The following is a 25,539-nucleotide window of genomic DNA, read 5'->3' as shown; positions in this document are numbered from 1 at the left end:
GGACAGTGGGCCAGCCCCCTGCTGGAAATGTTTGCTGACCCCTGGTGGACTATCAGTAATAACTTCCACATGCAACTTAGTTATTCATGAGAACGATGTGAAATGTTTATAATAATGTTGAAATCAAGGTATCTGAAAGATATGCAATTCAACTTTGTGGTGATGTTTGCTGAAAAAATATATCTTGTGGTTGGCCCAAAGACAAATTCCATAACAAAATTGTTTCAGATGCCAATGATAATGGACAGGAAGAGCATTCTTCAATATATTTTTCAGTATTTAGCACTCCCTCCAACATTACTCTGATGAAAATAGAGTCCCATTCCACCACCATCACCATTTTATTATTTATACCCCACCCATATGACTGGGTTGCCCCAGCCAATCTGGGTGGCTTCCATTTTCTATAAAAACATTAAGCATTGAACATTAAGAAACTTCCCTATACAGGGCTGCCTTCATATGTCTTCTAAAGGTTGCATAGTTACTTATCAGTGGTATAGTTACTTATCAGTAGTGCCACTGTATTCTGCTCTGGTCAGACCTCACCTGGAGTACTGTGTCCAGTTCTGGGCACCACAGTTCAAGAAGGATACTGACAAGCTGGAACATGTCCAGAGGAGGGCAACCAAAATGGTCAAAGGCCTGGAAACGATGCCTTATGAGGAACGGCTTAGGGAGCTGGGTATGTTTAACCTGGAGAAGAGAAGGTTAAGGGGTGATATGATAACCATGTTCAAATAGATACAATGATGTCATATAGAGAAAGGTTGTTTTCTGCTGCTCCAGAGAAGTGGACATGGAGCAATGGATTCAAACTACAAGAAAGAAGATGCCACCTAAACATTAGGAAGAACTTCCTGACAGTAAGAGCTGTTCAACAGTGGAATTTGCTGCCAAGGAGGCATATGTCAGGAATGCTTTGATGGTGTTTCCTGCTTGGCAGGGGGTTGGACTGGATGGCCCTTGTGGTCTCTTCCAACTCTATGATTCTATGATTCTTATCTCCTTTGCTCAGGGGTCACATAACTCCATACCCTCCAACATTTCTGATGAAAAGTACATCCTAAGGAAAAGCGGGACATTCCGGGATCAAATCAGAAACAGGGACGGGTTCTGTAAATCCGGGACTGTACAGTGGTACCTCAAGTTACAAATGCTTCAGGTTACAAACTCCGCTAACCTGGAAGAGTTACCTCGAGTTGAGAACTTTTCCCCAGGTTGAGAATGGAAATAGTGTGCCAGCAGTGCAGCGGCAGCAAGAGGCCCCATTAGCAAAAGCACGCCTTTAGTTAAGAACAGTTTCAGGTTACGAATGGACCTCAGGAACGAATTAAGTTTATAACCAGATGTACCACTGTACCTGGAAAATAGGGACACTTCAAGGGTCTGGATCTTTGGATAGTGAATTTATCCTTAGCATAATTGTATTTATTTAAAGCACTTCCCTTGAGATCTGCTGATCACATATACACAGACCTTTTCTTAATTGCATGTCTATGCCTTCCTCTACCCAAGAAGACAGATTACATGTAACATTTCATCAGACTTTGTTCTTCAGAAAATAATTCCATTCACTATATCTCTTATTTGTGAGGTGGCCAGTTTCACAACAGTTTAATCGTGCCATTGTCTTATTTGATGGCTATCTCCGTATGAAATTCTTCTAGAGCTTCAAGGAGTTAACAAATCTTGCCAGTTTTTGAGCAAATCATATCTAGAGGACATGACTGATTGTATCAGTATCTAGTAAATTGGAAAGAATTAGGCCAGTGCTCAGACTTCATTGTGTTTGGGGTTGAATGACTTAATTAAAAAAAAAAGTTCAGAAAAGCATCTAAGAGATTCCTGAGATGTGTTAACCCAGCAATATAAAGTGGCTTTTGCTCATATGTATGGCTTAATTGTCGAAGCTGTCTTTCTCATTTTAATTTCACCTGCTAGAAAGTCAATAATAATTGATTAAATTTTGTTAGACGAATTCTTATCTGTTACCCTTGCCCGTGAGAGAAAATCCTTAGTTTATCTTAGGTGTCATTTGTTGACACACACTGTAACCCTTAAATAAGCCTTAACTGATGATCTCTTGTGGAAGTGGACATAATTTGCTTCAAAGGCTTTTGATCTCGTCCTCCACGAAGAAGTATTAACAAAACCACCAATGAGGAAAGAGCAAAGGCCATATTTATAATAAGAGAAATTTGTTCGTTGAAAGGAAACTGGATTGTATTGAAAGCCTGGTTTCCGGGGACCCAATTAACATGGTAACTGCATTGTGGGCTCTTTTTTGAGAACGGCTGTTTGTGTATGTTAAACTGGATAGCAAATAAACTGGCTTAAAGCATCTTTCTGGTAAAATATAAACAAGTAATTGGAGTGGTGATGTGAGGGAACCAGGTATTATGGTGGGGATGCCATAGCCAAAGGCTGGCATTTTAAAGTCTCATTGGTTTCAGCGAGATGAATAAAAGTGCCTGCAAAATGCTTAACTTTGGCTAGATCAGGGTGGTCCAACCACTCGGACCAAGTGGGCCACAGGAGTACTTTGACACAGAACCCAGGAGCCACACACTGAATTAAATGTCCATATCATAAATTAAAGCATTTGCAATATAGTTAATATTATGCACCCACCCACACCCACCCCACACGTATGTAATATATTTATTTATCAAACAGATCAGAGCCATTCTTTCTTTAATTTTATTTTTCAAAAGTGACCAAAAAGATCCAAAAACAAGGAGGCTGCCGAGTATAAGGGGAATTGCTGGATGCAGGCAGGACTCTGGGCAGGAAAGCAAGGGAATTATTAGTGGCTCTTGATGGGGTGGGAGAGAGGGAAGAGAGAGGCTAACAAACAGCCTGCTGCAGCTGTTGGGCAGATTAGAGAAGTCCCACTCTGCTTTTTTACCCACCCCCTTCTCTCCTCCTTTGGCACTTCCAGCACCGCCATTGCCACCAATAGATGCAACACACACACACACACACACACACACACACACACCTGTGCATGCACACTCCCTCTCCCTCTCTTAATGCTGACTTGGCTGGAGAAACCTCCTCTGGCTTCTCACCTTTTTTCCCTCCCCCATCCATCCATCTTTCTCCTCATCCCACCCTGAGGAGGATTCTCAGCCACAGCTGGGATGGGCAACCTGTGGTGGTTGCAAGCAAACCAGGGCAAGGCTTTCATGGTGTCACTTCCAGTTCCCTGCAGCTTTGGTACTCAGCAAGCGCTGCCCAGAAAAAGGCCTTGGGGGCTGCATGAAGCCCACAACCTGTGCCTTGGACCACCCTGAGCTAGGTCATGCCCTCTATCACTATTCTTTAGATTTATTTAAATTTATTTTAAGGTTGGAAGAGCAGTCTAGGATAGGAGTTGACCTCTGAAGATGGTGAATTAGAGAAATATAGGTTTTTTTGGGGGGGGAACTTTGCCAATTGAGGGGGTAGTATTTAATAAAGCACCTTGAGATGATCAAATGCAATGAATTAGTGCCACCTGCTTTGGAGCACACTGTAGAATTTCATAAGTTTCTGCAGCCCAAGCTTTCAATGTTCTATATACAATCCACTGAATACTGCCAGTTGATTTGACATTTGTATAGGAGTACTGCTTTTGGCATTAGCACTTGGTGGATATAAAAAGTTATTCGGCTTTCAAAGATAGAAGTACATTCATTTTTTAAATAAATATTTCAGAGCAGTCTCATTGACACTTCAATTTTGATCATTGTTTAGCAAGCGAATGATGCATAGTTTAGAGCTGTTTTGATTGAACAATCGACCTTCTCACCGAATATGAGTGTTATGTTGGAAAGAAACGTCCTTGTATGATTTATTTAAATGGAAGGTTCTTCATCTTCTAAAACATAGAGAAGCTTTTGTGTTTGGAAGGAATTGTGTTTTGCAAATTAGCTGTGTGCACTTTTAATTAAAATATATATTATGTACTTTTTATAAGAATGTGTTTGCTCCTGTTTGTGCTTGAACTTTGAAGTAGTGTGTGTGGGGGTGTCGGGTGTCAATCAATTCAGAGATCCTGCTTTCACAGTTTAGTTCTTTTGTCAGGAAATACCGGTATACTTCCAGGTGTATTTCTGGGGCAGCACAGCTGACATGCAACATTCACTCAACATCCCATTGCAATGTATTTGAAATTTAGCTGTAACATTGGAGAGCAAGTTTGCACAAAGTGACTTTGTTGCCACACTTCTAATAGAGATATTTCATTTCCCCCCTCCCTTCTAGGCTGTTGATATTCTTCTGCAACATGGGGCATACGTCAATGTGCAAGATGCAGTTTTTTTCTCCCCTTTACATATTGCAGCATATTATGGTCATGAACAGGTATGGAAAAGCTGGCAATGTGTGGTCTCAGATGGAGAACTTTATGTGCAATGTATAAGATGCCCTGCTACATGGTGAGGAGAGACAGAAGCAAGCTCAGGCTTTGTCCACACATGCACAAAAGCTATAGAAATAGTGAAGTGGTTCACACATTCACGCATTGTGATGGCCTATGCGAATGAAGCAATGCAAAGGAATGATCAAATACAGAGCCTTTGCATCACCCAATCTCCGTTTTTTAAAGCAGCTCTTTTCAATGGAGACTTCACTGATTCAACTGCAAGTCATCAGGTTTTGAGTAATTAAACAATAAGAGAGAGAGAGTGGACAAGTGATATATATGAATGTGTGAACAGACTAAGTGACAACATATCAGTTGTCAGTAGTCTCAAGCTAGGTTTGCATTATCCATGAGTGTACAGAATTTGATAACACACCATTCAACTCACAACTGAATACTTGAAAGCTGCCATGGGAAACATGTTTGGGATGCTATAAAATGAAACAAGCAGTCTGTCCATAAAATTTAATCTGTAATGGCTGCTTCGTCCATCATCATTTCATGTTATGTTCATCAAATGGTGAACATGTATGAACTCACCCTCACTTTGCTATTCTCACAACTTCAAGAGAGAGAACCCCCCACCCCCAGCTCATTATCAGCATACCAGTGATCTGAACAACATATGGTAAAGTGATTAAACTCATTTTCCACATAGCTGCAACACTGGTTTGCATCAAATACATATCACTCATGCAAAGGAGAGTCATATGAGTCCATTTGTGTTTTGAAAAAGACATGCTAAGCCATTGCAGAATGTTACCAGGTTTAACAGTACCTTTGGTTGACATCAAACTAAGTTGTACTCAGAGAAAACCCGTTGTAATTGATAAACATAAGTCAGCCATATCTATTGATTTCAGTTACAGGTAGGTAGCCATGTTGGTCTGAGTCGAAACAAAATAAAAAAATTCCTTCAGTAGCACCTTAAAGACCAACTAAGTTTTTATTTTGGTATGAGCTTTTGATTTCAGTGAGTCTGCCGAGTAGAATTAATACTGGAGGCAACACATTATATCAGTGTTGGTTTGGGTCTACTAGATCTCTTGGCTTTACATATGCATATACTGAAGACTTTGCCAGTTGGTTTTTTCAAAGTTTTTTTTTTTTTGCAATGTTATTAGGGGATCCTGGGGCCAACTCTTGGATTCATGACCCCCAAATCTTTTGAGGCAAAGCAATGAATTTTGAAGTGCTCCCCTGAAATTGCATATTGATCCTTTAGGCAGGGGTAACCAAACTTTTTCAGCAGGGGGCCAGTCCACTGTCCCTCAGACCTTGTGGGGGGCCAGACTATTTTTTTTGGGGGGGGGATAAATTCCTATGTCCCACAAATAACCCAGAGATGCATTTTAAATAAAAGCACACATTCTACTCATATAAAAACATGCTGATTCCCGGACCATCCGCGGGCCAGATTTAGTAGGCGATTGGGCTGGATCCGGCCCCCAGGCCTTAGTTTGCCTACCCATGCTTTTGTGGTTCTTAAAATACTGTTGCTTAGGTTATCTCATCCGAAGACAGCACGTGGCCCTTGGCTTAATTTCATGGGATGGCTGCTTGACTGCCTGTGTTCCCCTATGAAAATAAGGGTTAGGTGGAGACAGATTCCTGTTGAGGTGTGAGTTTTAGTCTAGATGCTGACCCCAGGTGGGATATATTTTCCAGTTCATTACACTACTTAGATGAAGGTGGAGAATGGTTTCCAAAAGTGATTTGGAGAGTGTGTCCAATGAAACAGATAGGTGAAAATATTATAATGCATTCAGTAATGGTATGTACGTGTGTGTGTGTGTGTGTGTGTGTGTGTGTGTGTGTGTGTGTGTTCATCCTTTTATCCCTCCATGTGACAGGCTGAAAAGCTGGTTTATTTTGGTATGTTGCTTTTCAACAAATAGTCACAGTTTCGTAAAAATTATGCTAAAATGCATGTGGTGCTTTTGTGATAAGGGTTTCAGCTTTCAGGGGGGGGGAAACCTATAGCCTGCTTGGACGTATCTAATTCATGGGCATTTTACTTTATTTTGCTACTCAGGTCAGTTAAATTAATAGGCTTGTAGCTGTTTCCATCCTCTTACCATCTGCAGCATTTTTGAAACAGAATTGCAACTGATACTGCTAAGAAAGCATTTTATCAACATGCAATTTAATTATAAATACAGGCCTAATTCTCATGATGGTGGATAAATATAACATGTTCTTGATGTTACAAAAATCACAATTTTCAAAAGTTAAGGTATATACAGCCTATATATATTGTCCTGTGATTTCATGAAAAACACTAACATTGCTTACCATTTTAATTCCATGTTGATAGGTAACCCGACTCCTGCTGAAATTTGGTGCTGATGTGAACGTCAGTGGAGAAGTTGGAGACAGGCCCCTTCATTTGGCTTCAGCAAAAGGATTTCTCAACATTGCTAAACTTCTGTTGGAGGAGGGCACCAAGGCTGATGGTAAGTCATCAGAAACATAACATTTAGGTTATGTTTTAGAGTCCTGCAACCAGCAGCGGCCAGTGAGTGGGGGTATCACGGCACGCTTGGTCTTTGGGCAGCAGCATCATTGCTGCTTACTGGTCAGCAAAGGAAGAGAGCTGGGGAGTCTGGTCCTTCTGCTGGTTCACCCCTGTAGACTTCTCTGCCACCTCACCCATCTCTCTGTTGGTCAGTGGCATGACCCTTTCCTCTCCCACCTTACCTGAGAGCCCATAATTTAAATTGTTATTTCAAACCAATTTGTGAACTTCAGGGTTTCTGACCTCTCAAACCTCTTGGTTTATATTCGTATTCTCTCTTCCTTTCTCTCCCATTTCCTGAAGGGTGTCAACAGTCAGTGGAATGTCCAATGACATATTTTCCTTACTGAATGTTCTTGATCTTATTAACAATTCAGTCTCATCGTATCTCCCATCTCCACCTTAAGACATTCACAGCATTAGCTCTTCTCAAAACACATTCCGTTCCCATGGAGGAAGTATGACGCGGCAAAAGTACTTTTGATTTGAAGGCAACACTTTCACCGAGAAAACAGATAATTAAAAATAAAGAAAATGATCATTCTTAGCACTCTGAACTCTCTTGATCATTTAAAACTTCCTTGGCTCAAACAACTAGAGCATGCTTATTGTTCTGCCTTCAGTCTTTTAACGATCGACTCTTCTTAAAGCCAGAAAGTAGCTCACACACCAGATGTGAATTTCTACCAGCAGACAGAGAAACCTCTTAGTCACAAATTATAACTGTCTCAGAGAAATAAGAGGCAGAGGCTTTTGCAGACCTCATGCCTGCCAGAGCTCTTACTTGGCTTTTTGGCAAGATGTTGATTCCGCTGCTCATAATTCAGTTACCCCCACCCGAGTTCCCAGGAGCTGAAAACTTCTCAGTCTCCTGGGGCTTTTTCAGACCACCCGAGGTTAATCCCCTGTTCACTCTTATCACCAGAGTGAATTCAGTAAGCAAGATTAATGCTTGGCTACCATCAATCACCACGCAATTATCTCCATCAGCAACCTGCCAACAAAAAAATGTTCAGTCCGCCATGTTCCTCCCTTGGAAGTCCCACTTTTGATGAAGAATTTGAAGCAAGAAACATAGGTGCCACTCAACAGGTGGTCTGGGAGGTAATTCCAGGCAACACAAAATAATTAGTAGAATGATTTAATGGAGCAGAATACATTGGGGGAGATTCCTATGTCTACTGTTCTCCTATCAGATGGGGTGTGCCATTAACAGCCGCATGTCTGGTCAACATTCATCCAATGCAATGTTCCCTAGAAAGGGGGTGCAGTGATGGTAAACCTTGACTTATTGATTGCCTACCTGTCACTGAAGCAGTTTGAAAGCATAGGGATTGTGCTAGGAAGAGGGGGGAAAGGCAACTCTGCTGTCAACCACCTTGCCCACTAAGGATTTTGGCCACTCCTGAGATGACCAGCCTGCAGCTCCATCCCCCCTCTTGCTTAGTAAATTCTAGACCAATACAAAATGCATTGATCCATATGACACTTAATTTTTTTGGGGGGGGGGCATTTTATCTGTTTTTTTCATACATTGCCTAGAAACATTGGCCTCATTCCTCACATTGGTTGTTTCCACAGGCAATCACCCTGCTAGTGTCACAGTGCAATGGAAATTGGTCTACACAAACACACAACACACTCTACTCAACAATACCTGCTAGTGTAAATTTAACATATTCTCTGTGAGTCATGACAGTGTTACATACCTCCTACTCCCTCATAAAAAACTGTAGAAGCAGCATGACTCAGATTTGTAAGTAATTCTCTCTCTTTTTCCCCACTGAGAGCCCTTGATATTTACAGCTTGATGTGTGCGCACCGAACCAATCTAATTATAATATTGGGGGTTGGAGAAAAGAAGTGGTATGTGCACCTACCATACAAAGCAGGAAAGGACTTGTTATCAGCAAGTTAATTTATTCTTAAAGAAGAGGAAATCAGGACACCGCTACAGATGATTTATTTTAAAATCTGTATCTTCTTGGGAAAGGGAGAGAGCAGCAGAGAACCTGGAAGCCGAAAATGTCTTAGCCTCAAAGTGCACATTTTGAAACTTCAAATCTCCATGGCAACTGAGGATAGAGTTGCGAGCATTAAAGAAGGAAAAAATAATTCATTATTTACAATTAGCTCAAGCTGTTTTGAAACGCAACCACATGTTGCCTCTCTTGTACTTTGACCGATCCAGTATAGCATGTTTTGACTGGTCAGCCATTTAGAGCCAGACTTCGGGTCATGGAAGCCGAGGGAGAGGACTGGTGGCTGTTGAGGCAGAACAAAAAGGTCAAAATGCTGTCAAATGTGGCTAAACATTTGCACAATGAAAGGTAGTGTCAAGGTTTCCCCTTCTTTCTTCCACTTGAAATGGAGTGAAGAAGGAGACTGTCACAAGCTTCTTTGCCACTGCAAGGTCTTGCGAGTTCTGAAGAGGGGGAAAAAAACCTGCTTCTCTCAAAAGTGGCTCAAAGGTTTATTTCTGCCATGGGTGGCTTTTGTCCCCCAATGTGGAGGGTGCTCTTTGGGGGAACATTGCTCTATGATAAGAGGTCTGCAACCTCTACTCTATGGCTATGTATACATACAGTACACCATACATTCAAAACACATGACTTCACCCAAAGTATTCTGGGAAATGTACTGACAATACCCACAAACAAAAGAGCCAGTGTGGTGTAGTGGTTAAGAGCGGTAGACTTGTAATCTGGGGAACCGGGTTCGCGTCTCCACTCCTCCACATGCAGCTGCTGGGTGACCTTGGGCTAGTCACACTTCTCTGAAGTCTCTCAGCCCCACCCACCTCACAGGGTGTCTGTTGTGGGGGAGGAGGGGAAAGGAGATTGTTAGCCGCTTTGAGACTCCTTCGGGTAGTGATAAAGCGGGATATCAAATCCAAACTCTTCTTCATTGTGTGCTAGAAATGTAGTCAACTGTCTCTGCAACTGGATCATTTATAGCATCCATTCCTTTGCATGTCAACATCACTGCAAAGCACCTGAGCGTGTGAAGTCACTATTCGACTGCATTTTCCAAACCCATCTGCAGCAGTTAGACCAAGGACAGTTGTGTTTATTAGTAAACCACAGACATATAGGCACCAGGTGGTTCTTCACTTGCAGAGGCTCCGTAGTAAGATTTGGATGCTCAGATATGGATATTAAATGGCCAGACTAATTCTCCAGATGGGGAATGACTGAACCCCGCTCCCTGGGGCTAAAAAACCCCCCCTCTCTTTTCAAAAATAATACTGCATTTGGGCAGAGATCAGACTATCTCCAGCATGTGTCATTTGCACAATATGTTCACTTATAAATCCATTCAATCTCATTAATTTATGGGTGGAGGGTTATAAAAGAAATCAGAACAGAAATCCAGAAGTCTTAATTATTTTAAAAATATGTGCAGTGAACGTCTCATATCTGATGTGGTGGTGCAAATTTAGTTTTCCTGTGACGGTCAGAAGGAACAGTCACTTTATTCATTTCCATCTATGACACATTTGACTGCTCTTATTTGCCAAAACCAGCTGTCTCTTGTAACCCCACGTGTTTTAAGTGGAGTGTGCTATAATGTCACTGTTTAGCTCAATATTGGATTTTGTAAAATCCATTATACAACAGCAGGCTGTCTTATTCATACACAATAGGAACTCTCTCAAGTTAAGGTCAGATGCTGCTGGCACTGTTTCATGTTTAAAATCTTTACTGTGTGGGGAGTCCAATAGTAAATTGGAATATTTCTTGAAAGATTCTTATCCTCTCTCTTATTTCTTTCTTTATTTCTGTGTTTCCTTAAGCATGTCACAGACTTCAATTCGGACATTGCTTGCCCGAAGTAGTTCCATGCTCAGGGTCATATTAGGTCTCATATCAGTGTCAGAGACAAAGAGCAAGCGAGTCAAACAGTTTTTACCTGCTACATTCTCCCTCTCACCCTGGGGCTATCCACAAGAACTGGTGTGAGTTAGAGTTGGAGAAGAGGATCTTTGGGAATGCTGCCAATGTTTTTATAAGCCGTCTCACATTTTACTGGGGAAATGTGTGTTTCAGAATGAGCCTTGAGCTCATTTGAGCCCCCACCCCACCTTCTCTGTAAACCCCTTAGGGCATCTATCAAGCATATCCCCCACTCCTGCAATCCCCTATCCACCCATTTTTGGGGCTGGCAGATTGTGCATACGGATCACTTGTGATCTACAGGTAATGGGTGGGGGAGGATCAATGTATGGCCCCAAGGTTCGTTCCTGTACATCATTAGGTGTAGTGTGCATAAGCATCTGCTTCAAACACAGTGACAGTATGGCGGTTAGGCATTGGGTAAGCCTTTGTATGGAGGGGAGGTTGTAGTCTTCGCCTGCCCCTCCTCAGTAAGGGTATCCCGTTAAAGGGATCCAGGGTGTGAACCCTGTCCGAAGCCTGGACATGGGCTAGGACCATGTCACAGCCCCTATGGAGACCCTTCGGGGTGCCCCTATTTGATGTAAGTCATAGGGCGCCCCCTATTGGTGGTTTATTGGTGACAGATTTTACCTTCTTGGGCTCCATGATCACTGCAGATGGTGACAGCAGTCATGGAATTAAAAGACGCCTGCTTCTTGGGAGAAAAGCAATGACAAACCTAGACAGCATCTTAAAAAGCAGAGACATCACCTTGCTGACAAAGGTCCGTATAGTTAAAGCTATGGTTTTCTCAGTAGTGATGTATGGAAGTGAGAGCTGGACCATAAAGAAGGCTGATCGCCGAAGAATGGATGCTTTTGAATTATGGTGCTGGAGGAGACTCTTGAGAGTCCCAGGGACTGCAAGAAGATCTAACCTATCCATTCTGAAGGAAATCAGCCCTGAGTGCTCACTGGAAGGACAGATCTTGAAGCTGAGGCTCCAATACTTTGGCCACCTCATGAGAAGAGAAGACTCCCTGGAAAAGACCCTGATGTTGGGAAAGATTGAGGGCATAAGGAGAAGGGGATGACAGAGGACGAGATGGTTGGACAGTGTTATAGAAGCGACCAACATGAATTTGATGAGACTCCGGGAGGCAGTGGAAGACAGGAGTGCCTGGCATGCTCTGGTCCATGGGGTCACGAAGAGTTGGACACGACTAATTGACTAAACAACAACAATGAGCAACATCCATTACCACTTCCTATTACCTCCCAGTATAAGATCGTATTATACCCATCAGAGCTATTCTCACCGTCTTTCTTAACCTGATTACCATCCAGGCTACATGCATTCATTTATTATGCCATTCACATCCAGGCCATCATTTGCCTTTCCTCACCCATACAAACGGCTCTCAGCTCAAATTTTCCTTATGCAAACAGGTAGGCACAGCAGCAAGTAATATTATGCACCCTGTCCCATGCCCCTTGCCTGATTTCCTCCTGATGACTTTTACACTAGGTATATTATGCAGAATATGCTGCTAAAATGGAAATCCGTTATGAATTGCATTTTTTTTTTTTGCTCACCTGCTTCATTTTTCATATAAGCAAATATGTCAAAGACCGGAGGTTTTCAAAAGTGCACCTGGGACGTTGGCTGCCAACTGAAATAATGTGTGAATCCAGCAAAGAACTGTGGGCAGCACTCCAAATCCTTTGATGCGCATTATTGCCATATTATTGGCATAGATGGATTTTTTTTATTTTTTAAAAAATACTTGGAATTAACACTTCTTTGAGGCCTGCTTATTTGAACCAAACCTTTGGTAGGATTAGCTGTTTTTAAGAAGCATTTTAACTACTGTATATTCATTCCCTCGCCCCTCACTCTTTCTCTTCCTTTTGCCTTCTACACTTTTTACTCCTGGTAACTAAGGCAACTGGTTTTACGGGTGTCAAGATGCAAGAGCTGTGCCAATGCACTGCTTTAAAATTCTCTCTAAAACATTTTTGAAGTATCTCCTTCTATAAATGATGCATTTACATGCAGGATATATGCTGTGATGAGCCACTGGTGCTAATAAGTAATGCATCCATTTTATTACTGGTTAGACCGTTCCATGCCTTTCGTGCAGAATTGTATGCAAGAGAGAAAGATAGACAGTTCTGGGATTGCATTCTGCTGAGAGCTAGACGCCCTTTTGCCTTCAACCCAAAGGGGATTTGTGGGCAGTTTTCATTTGGACTGAAGCAAAGAGTTGTGACTATTTGGAATTCCCAGTTTCATAAGGTTTTGAATGTGACATTTGAATCTGTATTTTGACCACGAGATTAGACATCTCCCTTGTTTTGATTTGGGGAGCTGCCTCATGAGCTGTCAGCTGTTGAACACTAGGGTAAAGTGGGGGAGCCTCGGGACCAAGGGGCTGAATGTGGTCCTCTGAGCCCCTCTAGCCAGCCCTTGGGACTCTGCTCAGGCCACATCGCTCACAATCTCTGCTCCACACCCTCCTTGAGTTCTTTTGCCTTGCTGGGAGGTGTCATTTGAACTGGGGTAATGCCTCTGGCTTGCCTGGATGCAGGTGTGTGTGTGTGTGTGTGTGTAGAACTCTCTAACTTTTGTGAGGTTGAAATTTTGCCTACTGTAGAAAGGTAAGTATCACGTCTATTGATCTTCCCACCTTTTTTCTCTGCCCCCACCCTGCCCACTATTAGAATGTGGACTGCATTCGAGAAAATGTAGCCCCTGGGTTGAATACAGTAGCCAGTGAGGTTAATCTGTGCGGCAATTACAGCTTCTGACTGAGATCCCGAGTACCAAGAGCAAAAGGCCTTGCATGACTCTGCTCACACAAGATGCCTCTGTCTGATTTTGTCAATTCACCCCTCATCCAACAGTCACCTGGGTCCCACACAGGGGGTCACTCTCCAGAAAGGCTTTCAGGAGCTGTGGGATGTTTCCCAATGAAGATTCCCCATCAACATCTACAGAGATGGTGAATCTTTTTCACTTCTTGTTTTTATATGCTTCCTTCCGTCCTCATGTTCATCCCTCCCCCACACCACACCCCATGATTCAAATAAGTATTTGACATTGCTCTTGGTACTTTTGTTTTACTGTTGATCTGCAGTAACAGCATTAATGTATTTCAAAGTAGGTCTGGATTTTCCATGCCACAGAACATTGCTCCTTAATATCGAATAGCTTTGCTTTCTCATTCATTTTGCAATAACCCAGGTGCTTGTTTCCTTTTAATTCCTGCCTTTTGGATCATCATTTTTGCTCCGCACTGTTAATATGCAGGCAGCAAGGTTTCTTTGAAAAGGTCATTAATTCAACAGTGCTTTCTTATTTTCCGTGACTGAAGAACCCCACCATGATATTCAATAAATATTGCTGCAGCAATAACTGATTACAATCTAAGCAATTACAAGAAAATGACATCAGGGAGCAGCTTCAGAGTACAAATCCTTTATCAGTCAGTCAAAATATTTGAGGGGCAGGGTGCTGCAGTGGCTAGAGTGTTTGCCTTGGCCAAACTAGATGTTGTGGCAGGTTTCTTGATTATTATTTTAAAGAACAAATGTAGCCATCGATAACTGCCTCAATTTGCATAAGGAGCAAAGCACTGAGTGGCTCCTTCCTGCCTGTTGCTTGTTCAGACCCAGAGACCTCCCCCCTAAATAAATTCACACATGACTCAAATTCTGGATTGGTTTTTGGCAAAATTTAGGCCACAACTTTATTGATTACAGAAAGCGAGTGGTTGCATAGGCTCTGGTTCAACTAGCTCCCTTCACCCTTGCACGTAGCACTGACCCAGGGCACCAGCCTGGGGCAGCCAAGGGTGAACATCTGGATAGGCGGAAAGCCGGGAACAGGCTATGTCCGCCACCCAGATGTCCCCCTGGACTCAGGCACAGGCACAATCCCCTCACAGAATTGACCAAACCATTGAGTCCCTGGATTCCTTTAAAAGAATACCCTTCACAAAGGGATGGCGAGAGTGTTCCCCCATACCTATCACCTGAACCAGAGCCTATCCACAACCTTACAAGTTGTGACAATTTGCTACATGGCATGCAAAACCCAAATGGCACTAGCCAAGTGGGGAAAATTCCTGCCGTGCCCTGTCCCAATGACAGACGACACACGACAGCATAGCAAGGTCAATCGCAACATGCCCTAAAAGTAGGGAGAGGTAGACGGGTGTTCCGAATGCACGCATCGAAAGAGGAAGCTCTGGGTCATGTGCATGGGCATATAAGGTCCCTCAATTCATTTGGACTGCGCCCCATTGGCCCGATTGAACCCAACATCAAGGAACCTACCAATCGGGTGTTGTGGCTGACCAATCTTACCCACCCACAACACAGGGTGTCAGTTTCCAGGTCTCACCGCAACACGTGCCCTCTTTGAGGGAGGACCCGATTTCCAGTTTCCCAATTTCATTTCCCCCTGTCACAACTGTGATATGACCATGTGTACAACATGGAGGCCTCTGAGTCAACCAATAATGTTTTCATTTTACTGAGGGAATAGAGTGTGTTTGTAACTCTTTCCTCTGCTCCAGTTTCATGATCCAAATGCCTCCAAAGAGGATTGTGTTGCTTAAAGTTCTCAGAGTATGCTCTTTTTTGGGTTTGAAGGAAATGTCCCTCCACATTAGATTCACAAGCTGATTATAATCTTGATTTGAGTATGTTTACATTTTGCCTTCCTCTGCAGAGTGTGGCTTGACTCACTTTTCTGGGCCGGCTTAGATCTCTTTACTATGGAGGCACCTTCTGCTGGTGGAACGATGTGGTGTGGATTGAGCAGGTTCATTCTCACGGATGGTCCAATTGGTAGTTTATGAGCTATCTGCCACATCTGCGCTCTGTGAGGAAAGCTTGCTTTGAAGATGACCTGCTATTCTCTCTCTCTCTCTCTCTCTGATTCGATGGCAGTGAATGCTCAAGACAATGAAGACCACGCTCCCCTACACTTCTGCTCTCGATTTGGGCACCATGATATCGTCAAGTTCTTACTCCAAAGTAATTTTGAAGTCCAGCCCCATGTGGTTAATATTTATGGAGACACACCTTTGCACCTGTGAGTAATGAGCACTGCAGGGCCATTCTGCTTGGCCTCCGTTGTGGTTCATCTTCCCATACTATTTAAAAACACTAAGCTGACACTTTTTCCTCCCTAGTGCTTGCTACAATGGAAAGTTTGAAGTTGTAAAGGAATTACTTCAACTCTCAGGGACAGAAAGTCTCACCAAGGAGAATATATTCAGTGAAACTGCCTTTCACAGGTAGGCCGTTTTATATGCCTGTGCCCACTTTGCCCCCTCACTTGAGAAGGTTACAGCACAGGAAGTCTTCCTTAGAAAGTGTTGGGCCCTCTGCTGGATCAGCCAATGGCCCATCTAGTCAACAAGCCTCCTCTCACAGTGGCTGTAGGAAGAAGAGTCCCCAAAGCTTCTCTATAACTTTCTTTTCATAAGTTAAAAAAGCAGTATAGAGAGGCAGATTTTGATCTGGAAAGGGGGGCATTCCCTTTCTGGTGTTTTCCCACAGATACAGTCTACTTAGGCTGCCTTGAGTTACAGAAAACCACAGAGGAAAGAATCTCCGCATGACATACAGTGGGAGCCTCAAAGTCATTTCCTCATCTGTAAAGGGTGTGAGGATGTGAACAATGCAACCTGTAAAGCATTTTGAATACTAACTGTGCTGTGGAAATGGTAATTAATATGGTAACACATATTTTGATCTTTCAAACATCTGGGAAGTATTTCTTATTGAAGTGTGCTGGCAATAAAATCTGTAATTGAGTTTTCTGGCTTCCTCCTTAAAATGATCAAACTTCCACAAGAATTCTTTGCATTTTCACAAAAAAACATTGTTACTACCATCTGCTATGTAGGCATAATATAAGAAGGATATCAGTGTGTCAGGAAATCAAATATTTATTATAATTGTCCGTTTCTTGCGTAGGAGCTTAAGCTTGGAAACTTACAAAAGTCCCTGCAAAAGGTGGCAAAATGTAGTATATATAGAATACCTTTAAGTCTCCATTTAAAAAATATTGATAGTCAGGCCTTCCATAGTATCTGCAGAGCTCATGTTCAAAACACAATAATAGAATCTAACATGGATTAATCAAACAATGAACACCCAGAATAAATAGCAAGAAAAGTACAGCGTATAAGACTTTTCTACAAAACAAAGAGCCGCAGAGAGACCCCCCAATCTGGCAGATCAAATGCTCAGTGGAAAGGTAATGAAATAGAATGAAAAAGGGTGATCAAACAGTCGTCCCAAGGTAGTTTTTTCACTCAGGTCATGGCCAACACTGAAGGCTTTCTCCTATGTCTCAACCAGCTTCTTGTCCTCCTAATCTAACAATACTGTTGACACAGCTAGTAACGTTGCCATACGTCCAGGATTTCCCTGGACTTTTCTGTCCTGATTTTCACTGTTTGAAATATGACAACCCCTAGAACAAAACTTTAACATGAGCAGTTTTAAAAATGTGTGTACACACAAGGCTCAGGTGAACAGCTCCAAGCTAGTTTGTATATCACTATCTGTTTCCAAGTGGGCACATGCATAAATCTTTGCTGTGTTATGCTGACTTCCAGGGAGGTCTTAGAGGAGTGTTTGCCTCCAGAATTTTGATCTTCTTTACTGGAGGAGGTTGGGTGGGGTGAATGGAGGCCCAGAACTGTAGAGCTCTCTGTTCTGCCCACCAAAAGGACATTGTTGACCTTAGGAAAGCCCCCAAATGGGTTGCTCAAGGATAAGCATTGAGCTGGCCCAAGATCCAGGCTAGTGTAGCTGTGAAGAGGCATTTGACTGAGAACCCCAGCCAGGATGAGCGACAGGGCTGTGGATGCAATAGTGACTATGCTACTCCACTGCACCCTGCTGAGGTTTTGATTACTCTGTTAGACAGCAATATTAAGAATAAAATACAGGCTATATTAAAACAATGCAGAAATCAGTGAACACCACCTGAAAAGGTTTAAAGATGTCGCTAGCGACTAGCGACATCTTTCAAGAGTAAAAATCTGGACAGAAAAAGTTGTTGAGGGTTTGTTTGTTTGTTTGCAAAACACTTCCTGGTTCTGTTTGCAAAAACTCAGACATTTTTCCGATTTTACCCAGGTGGTAATGTTGCCATTGTAATTCTGGGCATGTCCAGGAAAAAACAGACATATGTCAGAAAGGGAAGAGAAAGGCCAGGGTAACCATGAACCTGGCCAGGGACAGCATGCAAGACCCTCAGGTCAAGCCTAATAAAAGCCTTGGTCTTTTCAGCTGAGGTTCTTATTTTGATCAACAAAGGCCCTTGGAGCAGGGCTTGGTCTGCTCATTGTAAACCACAGGTTTCAGAATAATAGAATCACAAATTTGTAGAGTTGGATGGGACTATCCAAGGGTAATCTGGTCCAATCCCCTGCAATGCAGGAATTTCTCGCCCAACATGGGGCTCATACCCACAACCCTGAGATTTAGAGTCTAGTGCAGGGTGTAGTTTTGGGACTGCAACTCCCATGATCCCTAGTTAACAGGACCAATGGTCAGGGATGATGGGAACTGTATTCCCAGAACATCTGAAGGGCTGAGTTTGCCTATGCCTGGTCTAGTGCTCTACCGCAGTGTTTCTCAACCTTTTTTGGGCCATGGCACACTTGTTCCGTGAAAAAAATCACGAGGCACACCACCATTAAAAAAGTTAAAAAATTTAACTCTGTGCCGCCCTATATTATAATTATGACTGTAAGAAACACTTGCCAAATATTGCTTTCCGGCGGGTCAGCGCTGTGTATTGGCGCCCGCCAGGCTCGTTTGCACTGAGCTTTGGGAAAGAGGAGGAGAAATATTGCTTTCCGGCGGGTGAGTGTTGACTATTGGCGGCCGCCAGGCACGTGACAATGCAAATCGCCCTTCTCGTCGCCGCATGTCTCGGCACACCAGCCAGCGTCTCGCGGCACACTAGTGTGCCGCGGAACAGCGGTTGAGAAACACTGCTCTACCAACTGAGAGTCATGTACACTGAGGGCCCACCTACATTTGTCCCTTGATTTTAAGTTATTTCAAGTCATGGGTCCCAGAGAGTTTTTGTCCTGTTCCATTTCCTGGGGAAACCCGCTGTTTACAACTCAATCAGAGCAAACATCGTTTGGGTTTTCTGCAGATTGACGTTTGTTCAGATTCTCCAGTGAAAACATGTTATTAATTGGAAAGTGGCAGGACAAAAGAAAAACTTATCAGACCCATAACTTGGAATCATGGGACAAACAAAAGAGTAGATGGGGCCTGAGACACACAAAGTTTTCTGTAGTGTTTTATACGGTTTACAATGTTTATAATTTATTGACTATCTATATTCAGTTTTATTAGCTGGGATTTTTTTTATTTAAACAGGGTGTCCCCCCCCCCCCTCTTTCTATTGTAGTGCATGTACCTATGGCAAGAACATAGAACTAGTCAAATTTCTCCTTGATCAAAATGTGTTGAGTCTCAACCACCAAGGAAGAGATGGGCATACAGGTAAGATTGTGAAGGTCTGTGTGTGAGTGTGTGTGTGTGTGAGAGAGAGAGTTGGCATTTCGAGAAGCCATGCACAATGGAGCTTCTTTGCTCAGCTCTGCAAGCACCCATGTAGTGCAAATTTTACCCCTTTTACAAGCCGTTGTACAAACCAATCAAAATAATTGTGGGTGTCACTTGTAGCCATTGGGCCACTAGCTGGCCATTCCAAGTCCACTTCCATTGTGGGAACTTATGGGTGATTTCTCATGTTAGTGCAAGACCCAAAGAGGACATCCGTGAGCTTCTCTAGCACATTTCCCCCATGCTTCTGATGGAACTGCTAAAGCAGAAGATGTTCATTTCCCCCTAAATGGAACAGTACCATCCAGGGTGCATCTGGAACTTATGCAACTCCTGTTGGTACCTGATGCCAACAGCCTTTTATATCAGGAGCAGAGGAAGCATGCTTTTTAAGCAGCCCTGTTTGAGGGAGTTTTTAAAGACAAAAAGACTGGCAAAATTTAGTACTGCAAAAACCGTAAGGATGGGTTGCAGATACCGGTAGTTACAGTAATTAATTTTATAGCAATTTCTTTTTCCATAGCTCAGTGAGAACAACTGCTTTGCATGCACAAGGTCCCAGGCCTTGGCATTCTCAGGTAGCACTGAGAATAGAATCTTGTCTGGAATTTTGGAAAGCTGCTGCCAGTTAGTGTAGACAATATTGAGCTAGTCTGGCTCAGTATAAACCAGCTTCCTATATTCCTAATCCATAGATGAGTTTTGTTGGTCTTATACAAGTGCTTTTACAGTGTTGTGGAAATTTGGATGACAACCAATCTCTCTTTCCCACCTTAAATCTTCTAGGGTTGCATTCTGCTTGCTATCATGGCCATATCCGTCTCGTCCAATTTTTACTAGACAATGGAGCTGATATGAATCTGGTTGCCTGCGATCCCAGCAGGTCTAGTGGTGAGAAAGATGAGCAGACCTGCTTGATGTGGGCCTATGAGAAAGGTACAGCAATTGTGGGGCGGGGGGGGGCACTTTTACATTACAAACATAGCATTGCAGCTTGGAAAGCACACGAGAGCGTAAGTCAGCTCAGTCCAGGCACACAGACAAAGCCTGTCTTTATGTGTCAGCATCTGAAACTGGGGGAATGAGGCATTCCAAGTATAGGATTTATGCTTTCAGAAATACTAACCAAAGCCTTAATTCCAGGCAAATTAAATTCAAACCATCCTCCGTTCCAATAAAAGAAGAAATCCATCATTGTATATCCTAGTTCAGAAAAGGCATCTTCTGCCTTCAAGTATAGACAAGGATTTAGGGTTAAATTCCCCCCCCAACCCGTTATCACCGAACAAGGTATCGCAGACATCATTAGAATGCAGTTATCCATGAAGTCCATTAGGAAGTCAGGGACTACTATTGATTTTATGTGGAAGCAAACTCTGGTTCTACTGTGATGGGCAGCAAGCGGCATAAACCTCCTTTAAAGATAGATAGCTCTCCTTGATTTCCTGCAGAAATTCTTCAAAGAAACTGCATATCTCTGTGGTTTCTGCTTTGCTGTACTGTGCGCTACACATTTCACAGATCTGCCCTGGCAACAGCTCAGATTCATGTTCTGCTTCTCTTTGTCCTCCAAACTCAACTAGAAAACTGTCAATTCTCAGAAGCTCTTTCCTTTGTGCTCATCTGTTGCTGAGCCAGGGTATGTTTCTACATGAAAATGTGCATGAACCCGCTTAAACCTTGGTCCATTCTGGAGTCATAAACAACCCTACTTCAGAGAGCAATTTCTATAGTACATCTATAGAAATATCTCATATATATATATATAAATATATAATATTTTATATAAATATAAAATCCATATAATAATATGATGCCATTTGCTAGAAGAGAGGCTTTTATGTGTGGTTGTAGATTCAGCATCCTTTAACCTACCCTTTAATCTACCCTGGGGGACTGGGGGAATAAAATAGTAATTATAATTTTAACGATTATCATGATTCATTTATTAGACATCGGTGTTTTCAGGTTTGAATTGTTAGTTGGCATCGTCAGTTTGTTTTTTTTTCAAGCGGATAGCATTTCAAGATTGCTGTGATTCATATTTTTTTCCTTTTATTTGTTTACATTAAAGTAAATTGAATACCGACAAAAGCTTATATTGTGTTGGTGGGTGTTTTTTTTTTAGAGTTTAAGTTGCTGTGACTAAGTTATTACTGTCATGGTGCGCACAATCATCCAGTTTTGTTCATTGGTTTTTGCTTTTGTTTGCTTATTATTTCAAATGGTGTCTTCCAGGACATGATGCTATTGTCACACTGCTGAAACACTACAAAAGACCTCAGGATGAATCGCCTTGTAACGAATACTCCCAACCTGGGGGAGGTATAGTATTCACAAGTTTTTTTTTTTTCATTTTGCACTGCTAAGAATGCAATCTAATCGATTTCTTTTCAATGAAGTAGATAGGCAAGAGACTAGTTTGCATGACAAGCCCTGTAAAAGTACAAAGAATTAACAGCCTGGAGCCGGATTAGAGATAGCAGAGGCAGTTGTCCACTATAGAACCTGATCAGCCTCTTAGGGACCAAATTGGGAAGCAGGTTGGGCAGAAGACTGAGAGAGATGGGTTAAATGGCCAGTAGAGAGGAGAGAGGAGAAGGCTACCGGTAGAAGAAACCCCCAGGTTAGACGACAAGAAAGAGAGCAGGAGGGGATGCAAACTTTACAGAAGGCTATGGGCTGGAGGTTGAAGGAATTAGATATGGTCTACTTCCTGCCATGCCCAGGAAGAATGGTTTTTTCTGACAATGAGAGAGCAAAAATTAGAAGGAAAGAGAAGATCTCCGGAAACAAGCATCGCACCCTATACCTAAGATGCCCCAAGAGCTAAACTATTAATTACAGAGGCACTCCCCTCTTTGTACATTTGCAAAATACTTGGTTAAACCGGCAGGTATCTGCATGTGCTTCTGTTTGGGTCAAGGAAGTAGAAAGTCAGTTTGATGCCGAGCTCCTCCATCCACTCATAATTTCATAATGGCTTGTAGGTTATAGTTTAGGCAGAATAGCACATTTGATTGCATTGACCCATGTCTTTATTTTTTGATGTGCTTTCCATTTTTTCTTTCTTTTTAGAATTCCTCTTTATCTTAAAAAAGTTGTCATTCCATGTTGCATGCAATAAAGTGAGAAAGAAAGATCCCTTCCTACATGTTTGATTTGTTGTTCAAGCATTCTCTTTGTGTTGTTTGCTTTCCTTTGATGTCACTTTGATTACTTGTGCATTATGACTCCCGTCCTAAAACTTTTATTTGAAGTTAGCTGTATTGAAATCAATATTTATACCTCAAATAAAAATAAATGCATATATTCACCCAACAACTTCACTTCTTCCCACCCCTGGGTCAAATGCCTTTACTTCCTAATTCCAAGGATTAACAATTATTTTCTGACCAGCTATTCAGCCGGTACTCAGGAAACACCCTAGTAAAAGCAAAAAGAAACCCCACTGTTTTACTGAAGGCAGAAGATGAATTTTGCAAAGTTAACATATAATAGTCACAGAATTGGATGACAGCCTAGTTCTGGAGAAATCAGTGGACATTTTATTTTTATTTTTACTGATTTCCAAGATAGCCAAGTAATTTGAGGAGAGTGGGTGAACTTCCCTTCCGCCTGTGCTTCCAATCACATGTGATTTTCCCCTCAGGCTTCTCTGGTTATTCTGATTTAAAAAATAGCCACCATAAACATTCTTAAAATGCCCCTTTCCCTTGTTTAATATTGTGTATATCTAAAGGTAGAGCTATGAATCTTGCTCTCCCGCATCTCCCAAATCTCTTTGAATACTACATCCCTTCTCTCCTAGAACTGAAATGGTGCATCCATATCCAAGATTTTTCATTCCATTAATGGCTGAATCCCAGCATGTTTTGTTTATTATTTTAATTCATAATCTGCCCTTCATTACAGTACCCCAGGGCAGGGTACATACAATTCCACAATACAGTTCTAAAATATTATTGAGAACACCTGTTAAAAGCAGAGTTGAAACAATAACCAGCGCTACCGCAAAGCAGGAGGGTATGCAACAAAATCTTTCTGTCTCTCAGGTCCATGCTATTGCTCCATGGACCACAGTTCCAGATTTTCAAAGTACATACTGAAATATACAGTAAGCCTTTACTTTTTTTAAAAAAACTTCCAGTGTATACATTTAAATCAGCTTAGAAAATATTCATGCAGCCTAAAGCTTAGGTATTAATGAGTCTATGACATTTCCTTAGCCTTGATGGAACAACATGGAATTTCCATGCCAATGTTAATAAAGCTAGATCAAACCTATATCACCTACAACACCAGCCTTGCTTTTCAAAAGACAAGTTTATAATAATTCGATGTGTTAGGTGCTTCACACACAGAGAGAGTATATTAAGTGATACATTATTTTTGAAAATCTGTAAGCCTACATTTTCTTTTTATTTCAGATGGATCCTATGTGTCAGTTCCATCTCCCCTAGGGAAGATTAAAAGCATGACGAAAGGTATTTTTAATGCCAAATTGAATCTTTTATAGCAAAGGTGTTTTCCAAGATTTGTCTATTCTGGGAATCCAGAATAGTTCCGCTGGTGGCACAACTGCTGGGCATGCCCATCTTACCTGGGTCTGTGTCTCCACTCAGTTTGCCTCCCATACCTTTGATAGCTGGTCTGACATGGAGGGGAAAAAAGACAGGCAATGCTGTTTCTATCACTTCATCTCCATACCTGGGAAAGTTACACCTGCCAGATTTCTGCCTGCCAGGAAACTGTTACATCACACTGTTACAACTGCTGCACTTTCCCTCCTTCATTTAGGCCAGTGGTGGCCAAACTTGGCCCTCCAGCTGTTTTTGGACTACAACTCCCACCATCCCTAGCTAACAGGACCAGTGGCCAGGGATGATGGGAATTGTAGTCCCAAAACAGCTGGAGGGCCAAGTTTGGCCACCACTGATTTAGGCAGTGGCGTACCTTGGCTTCCCAGTGGTGCCTTGTGTGGTGCCAAAATCTGATGCCCCTCCCCGCCTCTCACCTTCCATTGGATGCCATAGTTGTGGTGCCCGCTGCAGGGGCCCCAGAATTTCCACACCCAGTTGCGCTCCCTAGATCCATCTTTGGTTTAGGTCCTGGCCTCGTCTCAACAATAGACAGGGAAGTACAAACAAGGCACATCAGCATTTGGAACAGGGCGAGTGGGCATGTACAGTGGTCAAAGCCAGTAGCAATTCTTAGCATCACATTAAAAGACCTTGCTTGGCATCTTTTGTCCAAAAGGGAGTAGATTAAACTTTAACTTTACTAGGGTCTTTTATTTAGAAATTTCCGTATGTGTGAGTTGAGAACTGTCACTTAAGACAGCTGCTGGATAATTGTCAAGGCAGTCCAGTCTTATGGAGGCCTACTCAGATGTAAGTCCCACTGTGTTTAATGGGCTTGCTTCAAAGAAAATGTGCATAGGATTGCAGCCTTAGTTTAACTTTGGTAAGTGTCATAATTGTGGAACGGGCTCTTTTTACACCAGTCAGAAAAATATTTGTGTAATTATAATTATTGTAGTATTTCATATGTCCTACACAAATTGAATTGTGATGTTCTGTGAAATGGCATCTAAGGTACTACCAAGGATGGCTTGTTTTGTTTTGTTCTTACTAAATATTAAAAGTGATGATAAGAATATAAATGTGAGTGCTATCAGATTTAACTACCTGCATTTGAAATAAAATCGTTTACAAAAAAATAATTGTATGTTTGAGGCATAACTCAGTTGCTTCTTGATGGATCTTTTGACACACTTCCTTTAGAATTTCCTTCCCACATTATCAGCTTTGGGTGCATCAAAAAGTTTATATCCTACTCATGTAATCAAAAGGCATATTCAAATGTTCTGTTGAGAAATGTTTTGATAAACCTGTTACAGCGAAGCACATGGATCAACAAGTTAGTCTGAAAATTCAGTTGTGTATCAAATCCAATTCGCAGAGTCATTGAAGAGTATATTGGAATGGCAGTAAAAACACAGCCTCGCTAGCTACTGTTAGAGAGACAGAGAGACAGGAGAAGGAACTAATTCCTTGTATAAAGGATTTTCTGCAACCATTACATGATCCAGATAGAATATGCATATGGAAC

General features: G+C 42.1%; 1 protein-coding gene across 1 annotated transcript in view; it reads left to right on the top strand.

Annotated features, from left to right (window-relative positions):
• TNNI3K (TNNI3 interacting kinase) overlaps positions 1-25,539 on the top strand; it is a 146,096-nt gene that overhangs the window by 24,647 nt on the left and 95,910 nt on the right. The window contains exons 6-13 of the mRNA XM_035122872.2: positions 4,252-4,350; positions 6,729-6,867; positions 15,766-15,910; positions 16,011-16,115; positions 19,268-19,362; positions 20,212-20,361; positions 21,664-21,750; positions 23,856-23,912. Coding sequence (XP_034978763.1) covers positions 4,252-4,350; positions 6,729-6,867; positions 15,766-15,910; positions 16,011-16,115; positions 19,268-19,362; positions 20,212-20,361; positions 21,664-21,750; positions 23,856-23,912 — 877 coding nt within the window. The remainder of the gene's footprint in view (positions 1-4,251; positions 4,351-6,728; positions 6,868-15,765; positions 15,911-16,010; positions 16,116-19,267; positions 19,363-20,211; positions 20,362-21,663; positions 21,751-23,855; positions 23,913-25,539) is intronic.

The sequence above is a fragment of the Zootoca vivipara genome, chromosome 7, assembly GCF_963506605.1.
Source record: "Zootoca vivipara chromosome 7, rZooViv1.1, whole genome shotgun sequence".
Classification (NCBI taxonomy): Eukaryota; Metazoa; Chordata; class Lepidosauria; order Squamata; family Lacertidae; genus Zootoca; species Zootoca vivipara.
This window is presented reverse-complemented; position numbering and strand designations above follow the sequence as displayed.